Source organism: Bos taurus, chromosome 17 (genome assembly GCF_002263795.3).
Source record: "Bos taurus isolate L1 Dominette 01449 registration number 42190680 breed Hereford chromosome 17, ARS-UCD2.0, whole genome shotgun sequence".
Classification (NCBI taxonomy): domain Eukaryota; kingdom Metazoa; phylum Chordata; class Mammalia; order Artiodactyla; family Bovidae; genus Bos; species Bos taurus.
This window is the reverse complement of record NC_037344.1, coordinates 17221573-17243026: the sequence shown is the minus strand read 5'-3', so window position 1 is coordinate 17243026 and position 21454 is coordinate 17221573. Positions and strand designations below refer to the sequence as shown.

The 21454-nt window shown below is 40.4% G+C and overlaps 1 protein-coding gene across 6 annotated transcripts in view; it reads right to left on the bottom strand.

Annotated features, from left to right (window-relative positions):
• Window positions 1–21454, bottom strand: part of MGAT4D (MGAT4 family member D) — a 63423-nt gene that overhangs the window by 24439 nt on the left and 17530 nt on the right. For 5 of the 6 annotated variants that reach the window (XM_059876254.1, XM_059876251.1, XM_059876250.1 and 2 more), the window contains exons 2-5: window positions 17226–17384; window positions 13427–13564; window positions 6898–7031; window positions 4238–4284 (exon numbers count right to left, since the gene is read on the bottom strand). In XM_059876254.1, coding sequence (XP_059732237.1) covers window positions 4238–4284; window positions 6898–7031; window positions 13427–13564; window positions 17226–17271 — 365 coding nt within the window. In that variant the 5' untranslated portion in view covers window positions 17272–17384. The remainder of the gene's footprint in view (window positions 1–4237; window positions 4285–6897; window positions 7032–13426; window positions 13565–17225; window positions 17385–21454) is intronic. The other variant, XM_059876253.1, reaches the window with a different exon arrangement.

Sequence of the window (21454 nt, the reverse complement as noted above, 5' to 3'; positions counted from 1 at the left end):
CTAACAGAAGCAGAAGATATTAAGAAGAGGTGGCAAGAAAACACAGAAGAACTGTACAAAAAAGATCTTCACGACCCAGATAATCACGATGGTGTGATCACTCACCTAGAGCCAGACATCCTGGAATGTGAAGTCAAGTGGGCCTTAGAAAGCATCACTATGAAGAAAGCTAGTGGAGATGATGGAATTCCAGTTGAGCTATTTCAAATCCTGAGAGACGATGCTGTGAAAGTGCTGCACTCAATATGCCAGCAAATTTGGAAAACTCAGCAGTGGCCACAGGACTGGAAAAGGTCTGTTTTCATTCCAATCCCAAAGAAAGGCAATGCCAAAGAATGCTCAAACTATCGCACAATTGCACTCATCTCACATGCTAGTAAAGTAATGCTCAAAATTCTCCAAGCCAGGCTTCAGCAATATGTGAACCGTGAACTTCCTGATGTTCAAGCTGGTTTCAGAATAGGCAGAGGAACCAGAGATCAAATTGCCAACATCCGCTGGATCATGGAAAAAAGCAAGAGAGTTCCAGAAAAACATCTATTTCTGCTTTATTGACTATGCCAAAGCCTTTGACTGTGTGGAGCACAATAAACTGGAAAATTCTGAAAGAGATGGGAATACCAGACCACCTGACCTGCCTCCTGAGAAATTTGTATGCAGGTCAAGAAGCAACAGTTAGAACTGGACATGGAACAATAGACTGGTTCCAAATAGGAAAAGGAGTATGTCAAGGCTGTATATTGTCACCCTGCTTATTTAACTTATATGCAGGGTACATCATGAGAAAAGCTGGGCTGGAAGAAACACAAGCTGGAATCAAGATTGCCGGGAGAAATATCAATAACCTCAGATATGCAGATGACACCACCCTTATGGCAGAAAGTGAAGAGGATCTAAAAAGCCTCTTGATGAAAGTGAAAGTGGAGAGTGAAAAAGTTGGTTTAAAGCTCAACATTCAGAAAACGATGATCTTGGTATCTGGTCCCACCACTTCATGGGAAATAGATGGGGAAACAGTGGAAACAGTGTCAGACTTTCTTTTTGGGGGCTCCAAAATCACTGCAGATGGTGACTGCAGCCATGAAATTAAAAGACGCTTACTCCTTGAAAGGAAAGTTATGACCAATCTAGATAGCATATTCAAAAGCAGAGACATTACTTTGTCAACAAAGGTCCGTCTAGTCAAGGCTATGGTTTTTCCTGTGGTCATGCATGGATGTGAGAGTTGGACTATGAAGAAGGCTGAGCGCCGAAGAATTGATAATTTTGAACTGTGGTGTTGGAGAAGACTCTTGAGAGTCCCTTGGACTGCAAGGAGATCCCACCAGTCCATTCTGAAGGAGATCAGCCCTGGGATTTCTTTGGAAGGAATGATGCTAAAGCTGAACTCCTGTACTTTGGCCACCTCATGTGAAGAGTTGACTCATTGAAAAAGACTCTGATGCTGGGAGGGATTGGGGGCAGGAGGAGAAGGGGACGACAGAGGATGAAATGGCTGGATGGCATCACTGACTCGATGGCCGTAAGTCTGGCTGAACTCCGGAAGTTGGTGATGGACAGGGAGGCCTGGCGTGCTGCGATTCATGGGGTCGCAAAGAGTCGGACACGACTGAGCAACTGAACTGAACTGAACTGAACTATTTCTTTTTTAACCATATTACCTAGACCAGTCACTTTAGTTTTTCTTTCTTTCTTTTCCCCCATGCAACTGTCATTTTGAAGGAAATGGGTCAGCTGTCCTAAAGAAGGTCCCACATGCTGGGGGTTTGCTCCAGATTACTTTCACCTCTCACTGTGGATACTCTGAACTGGAGCTTAGCTCCATAGGCTTGATTAAATTTGATGAGATAAAATTTATATTTTAAGGCAGGACAAGAAAATTTAAGCATAAAATTCTTTGTCCCAACCCTCTCCCTGAGTGTGCCATGTGCCTCTGCATTCCATATACATTAACCAGACTGCCTCAAAGATGGGAGTGCCAGCTAATCCATAAAGATCCATTTTTTCCCCCCTTTCTTCTGGCGTAAATTTCGTAGAAGATTAGTATCCTTTCTCAACTCTGTAAGGGTTTGTAGTGACTTACTGCTCACTTTGTATCTGCTTACCTGGACTATGTATCCTTGGGGAACTTTAGGTAGACCATCACTGTGTCATGTTGATGTATGATCCTCTGTCTCAAAAATGTAACTGACTGTGCCTTTGACTTCTACCAGGGGGAAGAAATAGTCCTCAGAGCTTCTGAGAGTCTGTCTCCAGGGTTTTAATCCTAATTTGGCTCTACTAAAATTCTCTTTTTCCTTAACTTGTTAATTGAATTTTCACTGACAGATTCAAGGTCATTTTGTTTTGTTTTGAGGTTGGTGACCAAGTACACCCTACAGTTATTTCTTGGCGCATTTCCTTTGCATCATAACAGAAGGCAAAATTGTCTGACTCTGTACCTTGCAGTGACACTGCCGCCAATTAGAGGGTCAGGGAGGGGAACTTGAGCCCTTCCTGCTATTGATAATTATTCCTCTGTTCTCAGCCCCCATTTCCCCACTCCCACTGTGCCAGATATTGTAGGGTGGGGGTCTGCAAGCCACCATTCCAAGACCCCTTGCCTGCTCTTTCCAGGTAGTCCTATGGGAGGCAGTGAGGAAAGAGACTGGAAGGCAGGAGGAGGAGATTCTCCATATGACTGGTTTCTGGAGAAGTCTCCAGCAGCGGCCTGGAGCGCAGGGCCATGGCAGCGCTGGCAGGAGCGACAGAGCTGCGTCCCAGCGTTGAGCACAGCACAGCAGCCCGCGCACACAACCGCAGACCTCGGGGTGCAACCCCATCTTCCTTTACGTTTCTCCTGCCTCCTTCCTTCTTCTTTTTCTTCTCTCAGCTCTTGTAAACCTTTTTGGCTAATTTTATGATTTTATTTTTTATATTTATTAATTCGGCTGCACTGGGTCTTAGTCCCATCAGGGCATGTAGGATCTATTAACAGTTCCCTGAACAGGGATTGAACCTGGACCCCCTGCATTGGGAGCAAGGAGTCTTAGCCACTGGACCACCAGGGGAGTCCCTTGGCCAATTTTTTTGTATTAAATTGTCTCTATTTCCTCTCTCTGAACCACCAAGAGTTTCCCATTTGGCTGCTGACGGATACATCTTCCTTGAAAGCTTCCCCTCCACCTGTCACTTCATGATATGCCTGAATTGCTTACGTTTCAAAATGGTGAGCTGCTAATTCTATTCATTCCCCAGTCACTGGCTGGAATTCTTTTAACTAGAATAAGTTGGCTTCATCCGCTAGAGCTATTTGGTGAGGGAAAAACAAAACAGAGCAAAGCGCTGCTGGCTGAAACAAACGTGTCTGTTAGCCAGATTCAGCCTGAAGGCAACCCTAGCTTGTCACGCAAACAGCACACAGCCATAGCACCGATCATAAGGCTTTTCATGATCTCATTATGACCTGCCTCATCTCCATCAATCTTTCCTCCTTAATTCCAAACATCTACTACATTCAGGAGATATCAGTACTTACAGTCCTTCCCCCACATGTATCATGCTCCTTCTTTGGCCCTTCTGCCTTCCCAAGCAATTCTATTTGCCAGGCATTCTCTTCTCCTTCTGTCTGCCCAAAACATGTCTGATTACACTTGGACTCAGTCCAGTTATTAAGTTCTCCAGGAAGTCCTTCTTGGTACCTGAACTTAGAGTTAAATCCTTCCTACCTGGTGTGTTCTCACATTGCCCTTCCCATTCCACTAGCTTCCTTGCTGGGACTTGCTTTTTTTTTTCCTCACCAGTTGTATGGCCCACTTAAGCATAAGGATTTGGAAGGCTGGGTCCATTCCACAGCATCTTGCTTGATAACAAATTTCATATTGGTTCATAGCATGTGCTTGCATCTCCTGGGGTGCACGCAGCAGGAGATTCTAAGCAGAAGCTGTGAAAGTAACCTCATACAGTAAGGAACACAAGAACGCTTTAAAAATAATCCAGCAGGCTTCTCTCAGAGGCCATGGATTTCATGAAGAATAGATACTATAAAAATAATATCATGACAAATATGGACTTTAATGGGTAGATGATGTACAGAATTGGGGGGAAATTATAAGCTACATTTCATCACAGCATTGATAGAACTACACGTTTTTTCTGCACAGTTACACTCACTGAATAGAATAAGACACTAATAAAAACATGTAATTGGACAGAAAAATGAAAGAAGTTATTTTTAAATTTATCACATAGTACTTACTTTTTTGTAATCATGTCAACCACAGATTTTACATAATTTTCGTTACTCTAAAAATGAGAGAAATATTTTACTGAAATGAAGAAGCATGCCTCATAGTTCTACTAATGCATGTAAATCTAGTTTATGTGTGGAATGTTACTACGTCTTAATATTTCTAGTGTTTTTACTTTCTATGAAAGAGTTAAAATATTCATGCATCTAAAAGATCGGACTGGAATACTGAAGACACTTTATTCTCCCTTTGTCATAATATGAAATATCACTATACACCTATTACAATTAGAAATTAGTACACAAAAACTTATGTATCTAAAACAGCTTTGTCCTAAAAATGGGATGGCTTATTTCAAAGAACTGCCCTTTTTTGAAAGTGTCTTCATTTTATGAGTATTGTACTACAAGAAGCTTACTTCAAAATCACACCACATTTTTCTAGATGGTATTTGTTGGCTTGATTCCCAAATTTTCTTCCATCAGCAAACTGTATCTACTCTGCTATGTTAGGTGACAGATTCATTTGTAAGTAGCTTTTGATGGCTTATACTTTCAGGTAATTTTTTTAAACATAACCTATGGCATTTATAAGATGTAGCCTCAGGGCCCACAAGCATTCCCAACACAAAATTGTGAGAATATTTGAATACTTATAGTTCTACTACTGTCAACTCTGAGTAGTCTGAAAGGCAACTTTGTATACAGTTAAACTGCTTGTTTAAAAATATCAGCGTGATACAGACCACTCTATTATAGTACTTCGGTTTCTTAAGATAGCCAAAAATATAATCACCAGCTATTTCTTACCCACTGAAACATATGTTAAATGTACTACTAAAGTTATACCTCTTAAGCATTCTATAGTCCATTTTAAAATTTGTCCCCTGATATTTTATTATTGGTCTAAACTTTTTAGGCAGATGTGCCAACAGTAAAGAAATAAAGATTGTAATATGTAACACATGGTAATGTGATAAAACATTTTGAAGATTATATACATGCTTCCAATATTAAAAAATTAAACTTGGACAGAATGGTTATTTAATCTTTTATTTCTATGTTCCTATTAATTCTTCTTCTGCTTGTTTTGCGTTTTTCTGCACCACAATGAGAGAGTAGCCCCTATCTCTGAAACTAGAGAAAAGCCCGAGCAGCAATGACTAAGACATGTTTTTCATAGAAAATTCAAACAACAGAGAAAAAAACTTAAAGGACAGCAGAGATCCTTTTAACTCCCAATATCCAGAGATAACCATTATTAATATTTTGAAGATCATCATTCCGAGGTTTGTTCATTGTCTTTTTTTATGTATTCTATCATTTTATGTATTCTATCTATTTTTCCTTTCTTTCCTTGATTCCTCTATCATAGTTTCCATAGATAATATAATGTTAAACGCGATACTTTACAACTTTTTTCAGTCAACAATATGATATGGACATCTTCTATATCACTGAATATGGATATTCATTCTTTCAATGGTTACAAATTATTGCAATGTAGACAAAAGTACTTACCCTCTCACTGATACCTATTTTGGCTGTATCTAATATGCTATCATAAAACAACAGTGCACTGAAAATCTTTGAAATTGCCACTTACTGAACACTTGCTACGTGACATACATCACTGTAAGTACTCCCCATATATTAGCTAACTTAATGGCCAAAACATCCATATACTACAGGCAATATCATCACTGTTTCACAAAGAAAGAAAGTGAAGCATGGAGAAGTTAAGTAACTTGTTCAAGTTCACGAGGCAGGAAGTGGAGGAGCTGGCATCGGAACCTTGGCAATCTAGATCCAGAGTCTGTTCTCAATCACATCGGCACATTTTGCACTATATTATGTACTACAAACATATCGTCACTGTCTACTGTCACATTTTGATTATTTTGAAATTCTTGCTTGATTATCTCTTTAGGATAACTCCCAAGACTTGAGATTTCTGATTCAAAGGATAGACACATTTAAAATCTGATATCTTCTGCCAAATTCTCCTCTGAAACACCTTTTATGGTGTTAATATTTATACTACACTTTACAATTTTACATGGCATCAGAGGCAAGACAGAAAACTTTGGGCTGCTAGACAGATGCAGATTTGAATCTGCTCTATTAAGTGCTGGGAAAACTATTTACTTTCTTTAAGATCCAGGTTTTTCATCTGGATACCTACTTTACAGGGTTATATGCAGGTTATAAATAATGTATATAAAAATTGTCCACAATCCTTCAGACATAGAAAGGAGTCCCTCAATTAATAATAGTTACTGTGACTTAATATAAATTATCTCTTGATTCATATACTAACCTTTTCTTGGTCTGGGCAGGTTTTGTTACTATAGCATCCATTTACATGTCCTGTTTTTAAATATAATTTCTGTACCATATAGTATACAGGGTTCCTGATAGCATATTTAACAATATAATCATATTTCTCCACACAGAACTGTTTCATTTCCCTTAAACTGATGGTGGTATCAAACAAGTATTAAATACATTGTTATTCAAAAAAGGCATCTAGGAGATGCTTTTTAAAATTTAAGATAAAATTCAAAATGATGCAGTGATAACCACAGAGGAAATTACCACTGTGATTACCACAGTGTTTAGAGACTACGGGTCAGGAGTGAGGCGACCTGTTTATTTTTCATACATACATCTGCGATAGAGACGATCACCACAGAGTCCTTCTCTTCTGGAAGAGTCATCCTGGAGAGGATAGAGGTCAGTGTTTGCTTCAGGTAACTATAGTTTCCTCTGTTGACAGTGGAAATACCCAGTGCAAAGGTAACTGCAGGCACAGGAATATGGTATCATTTCAAAGCACAGAGAAAAACGTAATTTAGCACAAATATGTATGCTCATTACTATGTTTGGATTAGTTGTGTCGTCATCAAAAAAGTATTTGCAACTCTATTGCAAAAATAATCCAAACTGCTGTAAAGTTTTATCACATATTTTCTTTTTGAGGAAATTCCGATTTGCAGGGAATTGTTAGCAAACACATTAAATAGACTCTATGATGCTCTCATGTGAAGAGTTTCAATGTACTGAAAAATAAAACTAGCCATTCTCCATTTATTACAGCTGTCATCTAACTGGGTACAAAACATCATACACTGGCTGATTTTCTATTCTTCTTCCCAAGGAGATGCTGGAACCTAAAATAGGAAAAATACTTTGAAATATTTTCACCTGTGAAAAAATTGTATGAAGTAATTTCTAAATGACTGATGGAATCTATCAGGCATGGATCCATGACTTTAAGTGACTTTTATTGCATGTTAATGACTGAAGCACTAGGAGAAGAGACCCCATTTCCAATAGATGTTAAGATACTATCAGCGAAGTCTACCCAAACTCAATCTTTGCTGTACCAGTGCTCAGCTATTTGAGTTGGGTCAAGATATACAGTCAGTCAGTTCAGTCGCTCAGTTATGTCTGACGCTTTGTGACCCCATGGACTGCAGCATGCCAGGCCTCCCTGTCCATCACCAACTTCCGGAGCCTATTCAAACTCATGTCCATCGCGTTGGTGATGCCATCCAATCATCTCATCCTCTGTTGTCCCCTTCTCCTCCCATCTTCAATCTTTCCCAGCATCAGGGTCTTTCCCAATGAGTCAGTTCTTTGCATCAGGTGGCCAAAGCACTGGAGTTTCAGCTTCAGCATCAATCCTTCCAATGAACATTCAGGACTGATTTCCTTTAGGATGGACTTGTTGAATTTCCTTGCAGTACACCACAGTTAAAAAGCATCAATTCATCCGCGCTTAGCTTTCTTTATAGTCCAACTCTCACACCCATACATGAGTACTGGAAAAACCATAGCTTTGACTAGATGCACCTTTGTTGGCAAGGTAATGTCTCTGCTTTTTAATATGCTATCTAGGTTGGTCATAGCTTTTCTTCCAAGGAGAAAGTGTCTTCTAATTTCATGGCTGCGGTTACCATCTGTAGTGATTTTGGAGTCCAAAAAAATAAAGTCAGCCACTGTTGCCCCATCTATTTGACATGAAGTGATGGGACCGGATGCCATGATCTTAGTTTTCTGAATGTTGAGTTTTAAGCCAACTTTTCCACTCTCCTCTTTCACTTTCATCAAGAGGCTCTTTAGTTCTTCTTTACTTTCTGCCATAAGCGTGGTGTCACCTGCATATCTGAGGTTATTGATATTTCTCCCGGCAATCTTGATTCCAGCTTGTGCTTCAGCCAGCCCAGCGTTTCTCATGATGTACTCTGCATATAAGTTAAATAAGCAGGGTGACAATATACAGCTTTGACATACTCCTTTCCCAATTTGGAACCAGTCTGTTGTTCCATGTCCAGTTCTAACTGTTGCTTCTTGACCTGCATACAGATTTCTCAGGAAGCAGGTCAGGTGGTTTGGTATTCCCATCTCTTGAAGAATTTTCCACAGTTTATTGTGATCCACACAGTCAAAGGCTTTGGCATAGTCAATAAAGCAAAAGTTGATGTTTTTCTGTCCTGTCCTGCCTTAATTTCCACACCTTTATAATGGAGATAAGTACTTCGAGAATGGCTCAGTGAGGAACTCAGAAAAATCCTCTCCCTAAAAAGCAATAACCAAGCTGTAAAACAAAGTTGTCAAAACCATCAGAGCCCTGGTATACAAAACACTGAGAGGTGTTTACTTAAGAAAAATTATTGAACTTCAGTGACAGCAGTAAGAATCAGTATTTCCCTGATTACTATTGTGTTTGAGCATATTTTCATATGTTTGTTGACCTTTGGATATTCTTTTGTGAAGTCCCTGTTCAAGATTTGTCCATTTCTCTATTAAGCTGTCTGTATTTTCCTTACTGATTTACTGATGCTCTTCATAGATTCTGAATATGAACCCTTTGTCAGTTATGTGTATTATAAATATCATCTTCCATCATGGGTTTCCTTTTCAATGTTTTACCTCTTAAAATTAAGAAAAGATGCTCTTAACTTTAGCACTGTGCAATTTATCAATCATTTCCTTTATGGCCAGTGCTTTGTGATTCCTGCTGAGAAATGTTTGCTTATCTTCAAGTCCATAAAGATGTTTTCCAGATCATCTTCTAGCTGATTTACTATCTGCCTGTTATATTTAGATCTACAATCCGCCTGGAATTGATTTTTATGAATGGTGTGAAGCAGGAGTCAAGTTTCAAATTTTGGGATCTACTCTCGAAAGGAATTTCTTGAACAGCTTCCCATGTCTTAGGATATGGAATACATTTACAAAAATCTGCAAGACCCTTAGTGACCCAGTCCCAACCTACATCTTCTGTTTCAAATACCCTCTCTCAAAACCAGTCTTCCTTGGTGTCTTTCAGCTTCCCAGACTGATCATTCAGTCCTCGTTCCTCTCTAGGCATCTGCACGCACCATTCCTTGGTGCCCAGAACACTCTTTTTCGGGCGCCTGTGCTAGTTCTACTCACTCTTTCTAAATGGATTCTGACCTCGTCTCTCACACAACTTGTCCTTTTTGTTGCTACCCATTTGTCTTCCTACCTAGACTGCACACTGAGTGAGGGTTGACTCTGCTTCTCTTGTTCACTGTTATTATGAATCCAGCATTAACATAATGACTGCCACATAACAATGTCCAAAAATCTGGGATGGATAAACACATGGCCAAACTCCTCTATTATTTGGCCTCTGCCTCATATTTTACTGCCGACAGACACCAGCCCCAGTTGTGCACACAAACCACATCTTTTTTTCCAAGTCCTCTTGCTGTTAGACCTTTCACATTCTTTCTTCTCCTTTTCTGCTATCCACCATCTGTCTTTTCTCTACTTGCATGCATGCATGTGTGCTGAATTGTTTCAGTTGTGTCCAACTCTTTGCGACTCTATGGACTGTAGCCCACCAGGCTCCTCTGTCCATGGGATTCTCCAGGCAAGAATATTAGAGTGGGTTGCCATGCCCTCCTCCAGGGGTTCTTCCTACCCCATGAATCAAACCCATGCAGGAGAACCTGCATCTCCTGCATTGGCAGGCAGGTTCTTTATCACTAGCACCACCTGGGAAGCCCTTTTCCTTACTCATCCCATTGCAATTCTTTTTACTCTTTATGTCTCACTTTAGATGTCACCTCCTCCAGGAAGCCTTCCCTAATTCCCCAAGTACAGATTCAGTTCAGTTCAGTTCAGTCGCTCAATCATGTGGGACTCTTTGCGACCCCATGAATCGCAGCACGCCAGGCCTCCCTGTCCATCACCAACTCCCGGAGTTCACCCAAACTCATGTGCATCGAGTCGGTGATGCCATCCAGCCATCTCATCCTTTGTCATCCCCTTCTCCTCCTGTCCCTAATCCCTCCCAGCATCAGGGTGTTTTCAAATGAGTCAGCTCTTCCCATGAGGTGGCCAAAGTACTGGAGTTTCAGCTTTAGCATCAGTCCTTCCAATGAACACCCAGGACTGGTCTCCTTTAGGATGGACTGGTTGGATCTCCTTTCAGTCCAAGGGACTCTCAAGAGTCTTCTCCAACACCACAGTTCAAAAGCATCAATTCTTCGGCGCTCAGATTTCTTCATAGTCCAACTCTCACATCCATACATGACCACTGGAAAAACCATAGCCTTGACTAGATGGACCTTTGTTGGCAAAGTAATGTCTCTGCTTTTTAATATGCTATCTGGGTTGGTCACAAAGATTGGCCTTCCCTAAATCCCCAAGTAGATTTGGCTCTACCCTTGCATATCCTTGTCAGAGCACTGATTAATTTCTATTGTAATTGTTTCCTCATTTGTCTCTAAGAGGATAAGTTCCGAGTCTGTTCATCACTATCTCACTAGAGCCTAGTAAGTGTTTGGTGCTGGGCAGAAGCTTGTTAAAGCAGGAAACGTGGAAGACTTCACAAAGAAGTTGTCAGTTAAGCTGAAAAGTCATATTGGATAAGAGATATGACAAGTTAGTTGTGTGTTGACAGGAGGTGATATGTTCCTTATAGGCAATTATCAACTGATAATTATCAACTTGTAGGAAATGTCTAGGGTTGCTGCAAAAAAAGGAAGTGGCAGAAAATGAGATTTGAAAGATATAGCCTTTAAAAGACTTTGAAAGATACAGACTACTGTGCACATACCCAGGACTTCCCTTGTGGCTCAGACGGTAAAGCGTCTGCCTACAATGCAGGAGACCTGGGTTCGATCCCTGGGTCAGGAAGATCCTCTGAAGAAGGAAATGGCAACCCACTCCAGTACTCTTGCCTGGAAAATCCCATGGATGGAGGAGCATGGTAGGCTACAGTCCATGGGGTCGCAAAGAGTTGGACACGACTGAGCGACTTCACTTGGTCTTGGTGCATATACCATATCAGGGAGTTAATGTCATTCTATACGCACTGAGCATCTACTGAAGGATTTTAAGGAACAGTTGTGCATGATGAGTTATGCACTTAAGTATGTCCCTCTGAGGAAAGTATTAGGAATGAATTGACTTTGACAATACTAAAGCCAAGAGAAAAATGACAAGTCTATTTCAATAGACCAGGCAAGAAAAGAAGGCTGAATGAAAAATAGTTACAGAGGGGCTATAGAGAGTAGAAATTATCTGAGATATATCAGAATAGAGAGGATACAAGCCTGATGACAGGTTCCCCAGGAGGCCATGCTACAGACTTCAGTACTCTTGCAAATGTTTTATGTCATCTTTAAGGTAGCTAAAATCTCCCTTTAAATTACTTCTGAGGATGAAGGTTTATATGCAAGCCTCTCCTTCCAAGGAAGGAGGAAATCCACAAAAGGAGTCTCAAAAGAAGGATGAATATATTCAGCAATGGTTGTAAAGAAGGAAACAGTTGGGGGATTAGACAATTATTCAGGATTTAATGCAGCACTGATAACCGGTTTATTTCAACACCCCGAGCTCCCACGCAAGGAATTCCATTGCTCTTCCCAGTTACCAACCTCTCTCTCTCTCCTTCCTTTCACTCTATATCATGGGCTTTAGTTTATCTTTTCTGATGCTTATCAAGGCTGGGCTTCTCCTTGGTATCCAGTATCTTAGAGTTACTGGGTACTGATTTTACCTTCGCTGTGTCTTTCAACTCCTCCTCTTTCTGTAAGATGTAGTTTTGTCTGGTGTGTACTCTCTCATACATTCACGCATGTGTATGTACATATTTATAGGCCACGATTAAAATACTTCTAGGAAGGAATATGATGCAAGTGAAGACCTTTACAAGTGTGATCTCAGACAGTTCCATCATCTCTCTAGGCCTCAGGTAAGAAATAAAGATAATCACAGGCCCTCCTGCATTGGATAGTGAGAATGAAATGAGATAATGAAAGAAAACATCTAACTTGGTATATGGGACACAGAATTCGGGAGATGGAAAACAATGTCACCTGGCTCCTCCATCCCAACACAACAGGTTTCTTAGAGGCATGTGACACAGACCAATGCTGTTTATTCCCAAGGAACTGCCAAGAGCAGAGGTCAGCTCACTTTTTCTATTGAAGGGCCAGACAGTACAATTTTCAGCTCTTGGGCCATATCATCTCTGCTGACGCTACTTATCTCTGCTGCTGAAGCACAAAAGCAGTCGTAGACAATAAGTGAACAACGAGCATGACTATGGTCCAATAAAGCTTCTTAAAGACAGCCAAATCGGGCCTGCGGGCGCTGGTTTGCTGACCTCTGACCTGGAATGACTCGCTCATTGGAATGAACGAGGTTGGTGGCAATGGCAGGTGTTCTGAGATTTAACCTAATATCCTTGCTTCCAATGCAAATACTTTTTCTCTTCTCCTATACGTGGTGAAATTGAACTTATTCTTCAAGGCTTAACTCAAGCATTATCTCTTCTGTAAGGCTTTTATTGACTTTGCTCCCCAGAAAGATGAGGAAATAGGAAGACAACCAGATAAGAAATAGATTTATCAAAACCAAAGGAGAAAAGAGTTGCCAAGCATGTAACAGATGCTTAATGATGTCTGGCTTATATTGACTTATTTTCAAAGCATGTTCATTAAACTTGGATTTAAAGTCAAGTCTCAAAATATTTATTGAACAATTTTTTTCTGAAAGACAATACACTGATTTCCAGTAATACAAATGAATGCCAGATAGGCTTGGGGTCTGTCTGAATATCATATGAGTTGATTACATTTTAAAATTTAAAAGGATGTTTCCAAACATCAAAATGTCTGTATTTGATCTTCCAATGCTAAGTTTTCTTACCGCCTGTTTTCTCTCTGCCCATGATTACATCAGGGTAAATTCTATCTACTTTCCTTAGATGAGGGAAAAAGAACTTTAAGACTTCAAATGCATCAGATACTGTTTCATTTGTATCCGAGGCATTCACTTTCTTCTCAACTGAAAAAGAGAAAAGATAGGGTTTTTGAGTTCACAACTATAGGGATTCTTCTCTTTCCAGTACAATTTTTTAACATAGTAGTTAATAAGTTAATTCACGATTAATTAAGTATTCAATATATAGGATACACACTATTAACTGTGAATTAACAACATCGTAAGGCTATAAAATACAGCTCAAAGATTATTGATTCATGTTTATTTTAAAGTGAAAGTGTTAGTCACTCAGTCATGTCTGACTCTTTGTGACCCCATGGACTGTAGCTCACCAGGCTCCTCTATCCATGGAATTCTCCAGGCAAGAATACTGGAGTGGGTTGCCATCCCCTTCTCCAGGGGATCTTCCCAACCCAGAGATCAAACCCAGTCTCCTGCATTACAGGAGGATTCTTTACCATCTGAGCCACCAGGGAAGCCCATTTATTTTCAAGGTATTTAATGAAAATCTAACACTATAAGTGACACAACCAGAGGCTAACAGAACAGACGGTTCCAAACGAAGGAAGTAGAACTGAAACATGCTCTAACTGGCCTGCTCTACCACTTTAACATCACATCATCAAAGCCTGGATTTTTATAACTTTATTTTCAAGCCTCTCAACATTTAATGACTCCACTCATTCAAATTTGCCCCATCATTCTGAAAAAGAAGAACAAAGTTGAAGGACGTACAGTACCCAATTTAATTCATAATACATACTACAGTAATCAAGGCGGTGGAGTACTACAGAACAAACAGATACACAGACCTATGGAACAACAGAGATACAGACATAGATCCACACAAATATGGCCAACTGATTTTTGAAGAAGATGTACAGGTAATTGCAGAAAGAAAAACCTTTTTGATATATGATTCTAAAACACTTAGACATTCACATGAAAAAGACTGAACCTTGCATTTCTCTCATAATTAGTGATGTTGAGCATCTTTTCATGTGCTTCTTGGACATGTACATCTCCTTTGGAGAGATGTCTATTTGGTCTTCCACTCATGTGTAAAATAGATACCTAGGGGGAGGCTGCGGTATAGCACAGGAAGCTCAGCTCGGTGCTCCGTGATGACCTCAGTGGGTGGGAGGAGGGGAGGGAGAGAGGTCCAAGGGGAAGGGGATACATGTATACATATAGCTGATACATTTCATTATACAACTGAAACGAACACAACTTTGTAAAGCAATTATACTCTAATAATAAAAACTGTGGTGTTTGAATGTGGTGTTGGAGAAGACTCTTAAGAGTCCCTTGGGCTGCAAGGAGATCCAACCAGTCTATCCGAAAAGAAATCAGTCCTGAATATTTATTGGAAGGACTGACGTTGAAGCTGAAACTCCAATACTTTGGCCACCTGATGCGAAGAGCTGACTCATTTGAAAAGACCCTGATGCTGGGAAAGATTGAAGGCAGGAGGAGAAGGGGACAACAGAGGATGAGATGGTTGGATGGCATCACCAACTCAAGGGACATGAATTTGAATAAACTCCAGGAGTTGGTGATGGACAGGGAGGCCTGCTGTGTTGCATTCCGTGGAGTCGCAAAGAGTCGGAAACGACTGAGCGAATGAACTGAACTGACTAAAAACTGAAACTTTACCTATACTTCATGCCATTTATAGAAATAAACTCAAAACTTTCATAGACCTAAATGTAAAATCTAAAATGATAAATTAAAAAAAAAAGAAAATCTTTATGACCCTGAGTTAGATAAAGAGTTCTTAGATACAACATCAAAGGCATAATACATAAAAAGGAAAACTCAACTTTATCAAAATTAAAAACGTTTGCTTTCTGAAGGACACCACAAAGAAAATAAGACAAATCACAGCCTGGGAGAAAATATTTCCAAATCACACATTCATGAGATATGTATCCAGGATATCTACAACTCTCAGAACTCAACAGTTCAGTTCAGTCGCTCAGTTGTGTCCTATTCTTTGTGACCCCATGGACTGCAGCACGCCAGGCTTCCCTGTCCATCACCAACTCCCAGAGCTTGCTCAAACTCATGTTCATCAAGTGGGTGATGCCATCCAACCACCTCATCCTCTGTCATCCCCTTCTCCTCCTGACTTCAATCTCTCCCAGCATCAGGGTCTTTTCCAACGAGTCAGTTCTTTGCATCAGGTGGCCAAAGTTTCAGAGCTTCAGCTTCAACATCAGTCCTTACAATGAATATTCAGGACTGATTTCCTCTAGGATTGACTGTTTTGATCTTCTTGCTGTCCAAGGGACTCTCAAGAGTCTTCTCCAACACCACACAGTTCAAAATATCAACTTTCTTGATGCTTTCTTTATAGTCCAACTCTCACATCCATACATAACTACTGGAAAAACCATAGCTTTGACTATATGGACCTTTATTGGCAAAGTAATGTTTCTGCTTTTTAATATGCTTTTTAATATTCAAAACTCAACAACAAGAAAAAACTACTCAATTAGAAATGTGTAAAAATCTGAATAGGAATCTCATCAAAGAAGATAAATGGAGGGCCAAGGAGCACATAAAAAAGTTCAGCATCATTAGTCACCAGAGAAATACACCTTAAATCTATGAGAGGCCATGACACCAGAAAGGCTATAATTAACTGGAGTGACTGTGACTCTCATACATTGATCCAAAATGACACAACCACTCTGATAAACATCTTGGCAGTTTCTTATAATGTTAAACATCCACCTATCATATGCCCATCAATCCTAGATATTTATCTTAAAGAAAGGAAAATTATCTTCATACAAAAAAATCTGTACACAAATGCTTATGACAACAGGTAGTTGCAATCACCAAAAAACAAAGAAACCTGAAAAACAATCCAAATGTCTCTTAATTGGTGAAACAAACTCTCCACTGCACATCCATACAGTGGAATATTACTAAGTAACTAAAAGGCAACAAACAATCGGTCGCATAACAACTTGGATGAATCTATGCTAAGTCAAAGAGTCCATAAAGGTTATACACTGTGTGATTCCATTTGTATGGCATTCTGGAAAATGGAAAACTATGAAGAATTGATCAGCGGCTGCCAGGGGCTGAGTTCAGGGGAGGTACTGGATTACAGAAGGGGAAGCAGGAGGCAGAACTTTTCATCCTGAAGAAATGGAGAGCCAAGGAAAGTTGATTTGCAGGACAGTGTAGCCTTCACTTTGGCTAACGTGAGCATAAACAGGTGGGGACAAGAATGGAGAGAGAAAAGGGGAAAAAAGATGTTAGCAGTCATTCAGATGAAGCATGAAAGGAGCCTGATTCGGGTAGTAGAGATGGTGACAGAAAAATGTGGATAGATTTGTGAGATATACAGGATTATGAATCAATAGGACTGCTCACTGACAGTCATGGGAGAAGTATGCTAGAGGAAGAGGAAGAATTCAGAGAGGATGTGCAGGTTTCTGGCTGCTTCTGTCAGATGGATCACGGATGGCGGCACCGTTCACAGAGACAGAAACTAGAAGAGGACCATTTTCGAGGTACAGGTGAGAGGAAATTTATCAGTGATGTCTCTTACCGTACTTTTGCATATTTCATAGTAAAAGAATGAGTACTGATTTAGTTATATCTACTGGAAACAAATGCCCTAAAATCAGAAAGCATAAAATCTAAATTTCCAAACACAAAACATTACACAACAAACCACCATACACAAAACAAAAACAATGCAAACCTGCGTTTTGTGCATCACGTTCTTTCTCTGAAATGTCAAGTTTCATTTCCTTGAAGGCATTAAGCAACTCTTGGCGATTTCTTTCTGTTTTGTTTTTTAAGCGTAGTATACTTTCCTTAAACTCCGAAATATGGTTTCTACAATTAGTTAATTGATTACCTACAAAGAAAACATGTAGATATTTATACATGTAGCAATATCATATAATTTTCTATAATATATGGGCTTCCTAGGAGGTGCCAGTGGTAAAGAACCCACCTGCCAACGCAGGAGACATAAGAGACGCAGTTTCGATCCTAGGCAATATCATACAATTTTCTATAACAAAATTTAAAGTATATACTTCAATACAGTTATATATAACACTACATTTATATGTATGTGTGTATGTATATAGTCCCTGGAGAAAGAAATGGCAACCCACCCCAGTGTTCTTGTCTGGAGAACTCATGGACAGAGGAGCCTGGCAGGCTTCATGGAATCACAAAAGAGCCAAACACGACTTAACTACTGAACAGTAACAACATATATAGTGCTGTGCTGTGCTTAGTCGCTCAATCGTGTCTGACTCTTGTGACCCCATGAACTGTAGCCCGCCAGGCTCCTCTGTCCATGGGGTTCTCCAGACAAGAATACTAGAGTGGCTTGCCATGCCCTCCTGCAGGGGATCTTCCCAATCCAGGGATCAAACCCAGGTCTGCAATGCAGGCGGATTCTTTACCAGCTGAGTTACCAGAGAAGCTCATATAGTGCTATATACATATAATATATATGTACATGTATACATAAAAAAGAATGAAGTGTTAAAAATGGTAATATCTAGAAGGGGAGATTATCAATAGTTTTTGCTTTATTATTTTGTGCTTTTCGTATTTTCCAAATTTTCCATTTTGTGCATGTATTAGATTTGAACTTAGAGGGAAAAGCAAGTAAAGGCAAAAAATTCACTTCTAGGAATTTTTCTGAAGAAAATGACCAGAAATATGTACACAGATTTGGCTCTAAGGATATTCAACATAAGCAGCATTATTTATCACCGTGGGAAAACTGAAAACAACCATAATGCCCAGGGATGGAAGTATCCTAAATAAATTACAGAATACCTTTTAAGAGTTCTGGTGGCTCTCATGGCCGAATATTTGTGTGACGCTGGGCAAGCTACTTAATTTCTGTTAGCCTTTGTTCCTTCAGGTGCAAATGATTATTTCCGTTTAGCAAAGAAAGTACATTAATATAGTAAAAAAAAAAAAGTGTACAAGTTTATATTTTGTTAATATACAACCTTTGGTTTGTTGAATCACTTTTTATTTCTTATTTTCACAAAATTTTTTGTTCCTAAAATCATTTTTATTATGTCTATAATCACACAAAAAAATTAAGAAATAAAAAATTAAACACCTTTTATTTGTCAAGTACTCCTTGTCCATGGAAATATAAAATAGAGATGGTCAGTTCTGGCTTTCAGGAAGTTTATAGGCTGATTGATAGAACTAAATTAGTGACTGAAATTTCTGATATTATAGACTCTCTTCTCCTTAGGTTTTAACTAACTAAGCACACACGTTGATAATATCAGTTCCAAACAGGGACTGTGAGCTTTATTCGCGGCTCTGACAATGGGATACTGCACAATGCGCTGGGATGTCCTATTTGCCCACCCAAGTTACCCCTGCTCTCGCCTCACTCCTGAAACAGGAGGTGGACAACAGTCAGGCCACATCCACAGAGCGGATGACTTGCCACGTGTGCCTACTACTCCAGGAGCAAAGAGTAGACAGGAAGCCCATTCCTTCTTTCAGACAGTTACTATAAGAGGACAAGCCAGAGATGGCCCAAGTTGGCTTTTTAAGGAAGCAATTCTGCCACGTTGTTAATCTGGCCCACTGATGCTAGGTCTGAACAATCTCACTATTCAGGAAAACCCTCAGTATTCTGAGAAATGTAATGAGCTGCTGGGCGAAGTTCCAAGGGTTCCCTTTCAAATGCCCTCTCTAGGAGGGTGAAATGAAAGATACCCCCTTAAGGAAATATGGGCGGAGAACAAGTCCAACCCCTGACATGCAATGCCCATAGTATGCACAGAGAGCAGTGAGACGGTTAGGGATGGGAGGGGAGAGCAGGCTGGGGAAGGCTTCTGAAGGATGAGATCGCTCACTGACTCTTGAAGGAGCTTGAGTTATTAGACAGTCAAGGAAACAGGGAAAGGTACTCTGTTGGAAAGCAGTGTGAAAAGGCAACGAGGCATTCAAAAATACAGTCTCTACAAACCCAGAAGCTGTTCATTATTTCAGGACAACACAGGGAAAATTCATAGTGAAGGTAAAAAAGGATCTCATTATACTGGTCTTTTTGACAAGCTATGATAAGGAGCTTGAACTTTTTCATATGAACCAGTGTTTCTCAAACCTTTCTTCTATAAAACCTCTAGAGGACTTCCCTGGTGGTCCAGTGGTTAAGACTCCAAACTTCTAATACAAGGGGCATGGGTTTGATCCCCAGTAGAGAACTAAGATCCCACATGCCATGCAACATAGCCAAAAAATATATATTAAAAAAAAATAAAACACCTCTAATGGCAGTGAATTTGAAGAAAAGGGACACAGGGGGAGGTATAACTTGAAATGCCCACAACGTTCATGGAATTTCTGTAACATTTCTTTAAAATGTGGGCAAATTTTGTAGCCCATTCCACAGCATATATTTGTTTTAATATAAAGATAATGCAATCACTCGTTTTTCTTTGGGTAACTTTATACATCTTAGAACACCACTACAGACTATCATGGGAACAACTATCTCAATTGTGAAGCATCACTGAAGACTATTAGGTAATCACTACCTAATAGTTTTAGAAAGATCATTCTGATGACCCCATTGAAGATTGTTTCAGGAAAGCAAAACTAATGCCAGAGAAACTATCAGTTAGGAACCTATAGTGATATTAGTTTCAAGTGAGAGATGATAAAGAATAAACCAGGGCACAAAGGGAGAAGGCGATGGTAACCCACTCCAGTACTCTTGCCTGGAAAATCCCATGGACAGAGGAGCCTGGTAGGCTGCAGTCCATGGGGTCGCTAAGAGTCGGGCACGACTGAGCGACTTCACTTTCACTTTTCACTTTCATGCATTGGAGAAGGAAATGGCAACCCACTCCAGTGTTCTTGCCTGGAGAATCCCAGGGACGGGGGAGCTTGGTGGGCTGCCGTCTACGGGGTCGCACAGAGTCGGACACGACTGAAGTGACTTAGCAGCAGCAGCAGCAAAGCACAAAGGATTAGGAAGTAGGAGATGGATATGATAAATATCTGAGAACTTTTATTGCAAAGACTTAACTGATAGAGGGGCTTCCCTGATAGCTCAGTTGGTAAAGAATCCGCCTGCAATACAGGAGACCCTGGTTCAATTTCTGGATCAGGAAGATCCATTGGAAAAGGGAAAGGCTATCCATTCCAGTATTCTTGGGCTTCCCTTGTGGCTCAGCTGGTAAAGAATCTGCCCGCAATTTGGAAGACCTGGGTTTGATCCCTGAGTTGGGAAGATCCCCTGGAGAAGGGAAAGGCTACTCACTCCAGTTTTCTGGCCTAGAGAATTCCATGGACTGTACAGTCCATGGGGTTGCCATGAGTGGGACATGACTGAGCGCCTTTCACTTTCACTTTCAACTGATAGAGAAGAGAATGCTACTGTTGCTAACTCTGTGCGACCCCATAGATGGCAGCCCACCAGGCTCCCCCATCCCTGGGATTCTCCAGGCAAGAACACTGGAGTGGGTTGCCATTTCCTTCTCCAGTGCATGAAAGTGAAAAGTCAAAGTGAAGTTGCTCAGTCGTGTCCGACTCCTAGCGACCCCATGGACTGCAGCCTACCAGGCTCCTCCATCCATGGGATTTTCCAGGCAAGAGTACTGGAGTGGGGGGCCATTGCCTGCTCCGAGAGAAGAGAACAGAATCCCTCTCAGGATTCCAACCTGACCCTAGATTTCTAACCTGGTATTCAATCTGCATTGGGAAATGGGAAAAGTAGTGGGGCAGAAGTAGTCGTGATGCTCCTGAGGCATCCAAATGTGTGGCAAACACACAGCACAGAGAGCATGAGGGCACCAAGTGGTCTCCAGTCTTGGCCACTTTGCTGAAATATGGAAACATCTTCGCAGAGAAGCAATACATAGGTTTGCATTTTAGAAAAAGGCACAGAAAAGGAAAAAATCCATTGTAATTTCACTGCTTAAA